The 5,093-nt window shown below is 43.0% G+C and overlaps 1 protein-coding gene across 1 annotated transcript; it reads left to right on the top strand.

The window, feature by feature from the left end:
• The first annotated feature begins 627 nt into the window (after positions 1 to 627).
• On the top strand, positions 628 to 1,413 carry LOC143208964 (uncharacterized). The gene has a single exon (XM_076423979.1). It carries the CDS (start codon positions 628 to 630, stop codon positions 1,411 to 1,413), a length of 786 nt encoding a protein of 261 aa, XP_076280094.1.
• The last annotated feature ends 3,680 nt before the right edge of the window (positions 1,414 to 5,093 follow it).

Genomic DNA, 5,093 nt, shown 5'->3' on the forward strand with positions numbered 1-5,093 from the left:
TCGGCGGATGCGCATGGGAATTGCGAGAGCTGCTGCATTCAGGATGAATGAGAAAGTGTCGATAGCAGAGAAGATCAAACGTTTGCATGAAGACATCGTCAATGTGACCAGCCACGTTTTCGGAGATCACAGACGGTGCGCCAGATATTTCTGCGATGGATCTCAGAAAGAAGATGAAGTCAACATTGTTCCCGACTTATCAAATCAGGGAGTGTATAAAAAGATGCAGGATATCGTAAATACGTTGGCGGTGTACTCTGAAAGCCTCCTCTATCAGAGCAACAATAACACGGTGGAGAGTTTCAATGCCATCGTCGCGAAGCACATTGGCGGGAAGAGACTCAATTTCGGTCAAAGAGGATCGTACAACGCAAGAGTTTACGCTGCTGTGATCCAGTTTAACACAAAAGCAGTAATGTCTCGTCTGCAGACATCCCTCGGCGGCGCGCCCTCACCAATTTTGAAGGATTTGGAGGAACGACGTAAAAACGAAGCATCACAAAATGCTCGTAGGAAGAGTGACTGCAAAAGGACAAAACAGCAGTTCCGTGCAGGCAATGATAAAGATTACGAACCAAACGCACAAAAGCCAGACATGGAGTATATGAACTGCGCAAGACAGACCATATGAAAAAGCTAGAGGATCAGGCGCAAGAAAGGGAACAGATCCAGCAGGATACCGTTGGGCAATGCAACAACAGCAAGTGGCTGATGTACAAGTCAGACATGTTGACAGCGTCATACTTTGGCAAAGTGTGCCGTCGATTAAAAACAACGCGGTGTGCCAAACTGGTAGAGGTACTGGTCCGCCCAAAGCCTCTAAACGTTGCTGCCGTACGATACGGAAAGCAGAACGAAGCTGCTGCTCTCGCAGAATTTTCGACAAAGGAGAATGTAAAAATTGAAGACTGCGGTCTTTTCATCGACGCATCGCTTCGCTATTTGGGAGCATCACCGGATGGTTTGATCGGTGACGACGGCATTGTCGAAGTAAAGTGCCCGAAAACCGCAGAAAATCTAACGCCGGAAGAGGCATTACATACAGTCACAACCGTCCGAGAGATGTTTGAAGACAGTACGGGTAGCGCAATGAGCAAATCACACGACTACTACTACCAAGTGCAAGGACAATTGCACATAACGGGCAGAAAATACTGCTTATTTGGTGTGTGGACAAAAAAAGGGATAAAGGTAATTCGAGTTGAAAGAGACGACGTCTTTTGGCAACTTAAAATGGAACCACAATTGTCGCGGTTTTATATACATTGTATGCTGCCCGAAATTATCGACAGCAGAAAGGAGAGAGGAAACCAGTACATCCTAGACGAAATAGCAAAGGCAGCAAAGAAAAAACTTGAAACTGCCCGACGCAAAGCAGCACGTACTAGTTCAGCTGGCATCTCGAAAATGTAAGTATTAAAAAAATGTAAGTATTAAAAAAATGTTAAATATCCGACGTCGAGGTGCTCTTACAAGTACAGTACCACTGATTCTGTCAGCTGGCACTGCACAATTGTAAAGATAGAAAAAAGTTTGAACTATCCGACGTCGAGGTGCTCTTACAAGTGCAGGACCACTGATTCTGTCAGCTGGCACTGCACAATTGTAAAGATAGCAAAAAGTTTAAACTATCCGACGTCGAGGTGCTCTTACAAGTGCAGGACCACTGATTCTGTCAGCTGGCACTGCACAATTGTAAAGATAGAAAAAAAGTTTAAACTATCCGACGTACAGTGGGACCTTTCGTCCAAATTGGAGACAAAATCAAAGAACTTTCGATAGAATGAGGTAAAGTGATTAAATTTTTTTAAAATTAAAGCTTAAACATTGCAGAATATGGGAAAAATAGGGAGATTACGGTAAGAACGTTTAGTAACGTTGAGAGAATTCGTTAAACTTGCACAATTTCGAGAAAATTGTGGTTTTTCCAATACCACGCGCTGAAAAAAATTTTTTTGAACATGTTGTACTTCATTTCCCGTAGATTTTTTCACGCTGATTTCAAATCTGGTCTCAAAATTTGTCTACGACCTCAGGATATTGCAAAATCGATTTCTTGAAATTCTACATGTTTAACGAATTTTCTCAAGGTTAAAAAACGTTCGTACCATAATCTCCCTATTTTTCCCATATTCTGCAAAGTTTCAGCTTTAATTAAAAAAAATTTCATCGCTCTACCTCATTTCTATCGAAAGTTCTTTGATTTTGTCTCCAATTTGGACGAAAGGTCCCACTGTGCGACGTCGAGGTCCACTTGCAAGTGCAGTACCACTGATTCTATCAGCTGGCACTGTACAATTGTAAAGATAAAAAACAATTTAAACTGTCCGACGTCGAAAGAATTGTTGCAGTGTGCGACACAGTGGAATAGGCCTAAAGGGGATACCACTGATTAAAAAAAACGCATCTACAATAGTACCTCATGGGTGATGTGGAAAACTGTTGACACGCGTGCCGTCTTATATTTTCGCCAGAAGCCGAGGCATTCTCAGCCGCAACGGAAGACGCGGTATTGGTAAGTAACAGAAATTATGGTAATTGCACATAAAAGGTTACACCTCGCCAAATTCCAATGAAAAATGTGTTGTAAAACTCAACATTCTGAACAAGTACATGTATTAGTATACTATTATATATTTTCAGACGCAACTATATATTTTCATTCAGATAGGATTGGGCTATTACAAACTAATTTTTTCAACCTCGACAATCAACTTTATAATGTCGAAAAATTTAAACAAACTCTGTTTTTACGTTTTCTCGATGAGAGGTCAGAGTGATTCGAAGTTTTCCCTTGAACGAATGGAGCTATAAAAATTAGTGTGACAATGAGCTGGTAAAGGCCGCCGTGCACCCCTGTTTCAGGTAGGGTCATTATGGTATTATGGTCATTTGTCTGTACGGCTGGTCCCGAGAAAATACCAGTAAACTGTATACGACTAAATAAACCTATTTATACCTCGAGAACAATATTAGCAACCACTCTTTGTCGAGGTGTTCGTGCTTACAAAAAGAGACAAACCTTGGGCCTGACTGCAATAGTAATAAAAAAACATCTGGAATACCGGAGTGTAGTAGAAAAAAACCCGAGTAATAATGTAGGGACCCTAGCGTGCCAGATTTCAGAAGAAATGATGAACGAGGTTTGCAGAAACATTAACCAAAACAGTATTAAAAAATTGTATAAATATTTACCGAAAACTTCCAAATACTCTGGCCCCTCATCGAAAATACGTAAAAACAGAATTTGTTTAAATTTTTCGACATTATAAAGTTGATTGTCGAGGTTGAAAAAATTATTTTGTAATAGCTCAATCCTTTACGAATGAAACGAAAAAAAATGTAGTTCAATCGGCCAAACAGTTCCTGAGATGAAAGTGAGGCCTGTTCTCCATAGAGAACAGTCCCGGGAACGGCACATAAACAAATCGAGCCTATCATTGCTAGGTCTGCCTATGCCCACCACAGCCGCGCCCGTAGTCCCAATGTTACACGCTACATGGTATGTGTGGTCTATACTAAGAAAAATTGTGCAGCACTCCTCCGCCATATTCTCTCTCTCTCTCTTCCCTCCCTATGTTCAGCCGCATTAAACATTATACATATATAAAATAATGATGTAACGGTTCTGCTTCCGACGGAGAAGTCGTCGCGGCGTCGTATCCTCTCGTGCTGGAATAACTCGTCGAGCCGGGTTCGTCTACCGGCGAGAGAATCGACTGAAGCTGAAAATGGACGAGGTGCGCGGGACGTGAAATAACGACAACGTGTATGTGTATTTTACGGGTCTCACTGCTCGTACATTCGCGTAGCCGTGTGTCTCATGAACGGTCTTACTGATCCGTGATTCTAGGGACGATCTTTGCGTGATCGTTCATCGCGACGCGACGCGTATTCGTGGACCTGGTGCTTGTACCGGCGACTGGGTTCAGACAAGAGTGGTCGGGAAACCCTGCCACGAGTCGGGAAATTCCTCGCGGCGGTTCTGCGGTAAATGAAGAGGAAGCTGCCCCTTCATTTAGGGGTCTCCGGTAGCTGTCGGAGTTCTCGGGATGCTGCCCGAGAGATTTGCTCAGGATGCTGCCTGAGCGGCAGAGAGGGATGCTGCCCTCTCTGTTTGGCGTGTATGCTGTCACGCCGGTGGGAACTAGGTTAGGTAGGAACGTGTTCCTGGGATGCTGCCCAGGCTGGAAAAGAGACCCGTGCCTCGTTTACATCGCCTTTTATAGGCGGCGGTTGGTGGTGAGGGGAATGGTGCGGGGAGAACGGATGTGTGACGTCGAGTTTCCGTATCCGTTAAGATGGCGGAACCTCGACGTCCGTTTCCCGCCGAATATGGCGTGGAGCCAGTGATGCCAGAGCTGTGGTACTGTGGTACTAAACCATACCCCCACCATAGCCTACTATTACCCCTCCGTTGTTTTCCAACGCGCCCGCGCGCTACACTCACCAGCGTACCTCTACGGATACAGTAGAGTGATCCAAAATGATTCCAAAAATGAAAAACAAAAGTTCTGAGGACCCACAGTTTTTGAGTAATAGGCGAAAAACCAAAACAAGGTAATAAAAATCGTGGTTTTTCCCCCTCCCCAAGTTAGCACAGGGTCCTCGAGGTCGAAAACTGAGATTCGACACCCCAGAGTACCCCTAAATGACGTGTCAAAATTTCATTAAGTTCGGAATACTTTCCAGGTAGACGCCTTTTTTCGACCTGCCGACTGGACTATATGAAAAAACTTGACGACACTGAGGAAAATGAAAAATTGAATAACTCCGAGAAAAATGGAAAACTTAATGACTTCGAGAAAAATAAAGAACTTACTGACTCTGAGGAAAATGAAAAATTTAATAACTCTCAGGTAATAAGCAGTCTTCAATGCCTCTTAAAAAAGCAATTAATCATGCAGGGATTGATCAGGTGTTTCTCTCTATATTAAAAAATATTTAAAAATCCTTTGACAAATCTGTTTTGTGGCGTCAGGATACTGCTGTCAATATTCCATCACACAGTTTGTATAGTATATATTATTTCTCCTCTTTGTTTCTATATAAAATTTTATTATGATCCTCCATTAGTTTAACGCCCCGTTCAG

The sequence above is a fragment of the Lasioglossum baleicum genome, chromosome 5 (genome assembly GCF_051020765.1).
Source record: "Lasioglossum baleicum chromosome 5, iyLasBale1, whole genome shotgun sequence".
Lineage (NCBI taxonomy): Eukaryota > Metazoa > Arthropoda > Insecta > Hymenoptera > Halictidae > Lasioglossum > Lasioglossum baleicum.

What these genes read in the sequence shown, in the direction of transcription:
- LOC143208964 (XM_076423979.1), top strand. Translation starts at nt 628, where the DNA reads ATGAAAAAGCTAGAGGATCAGGCGCAAGAAAGGGAACAGATCCAGCAG.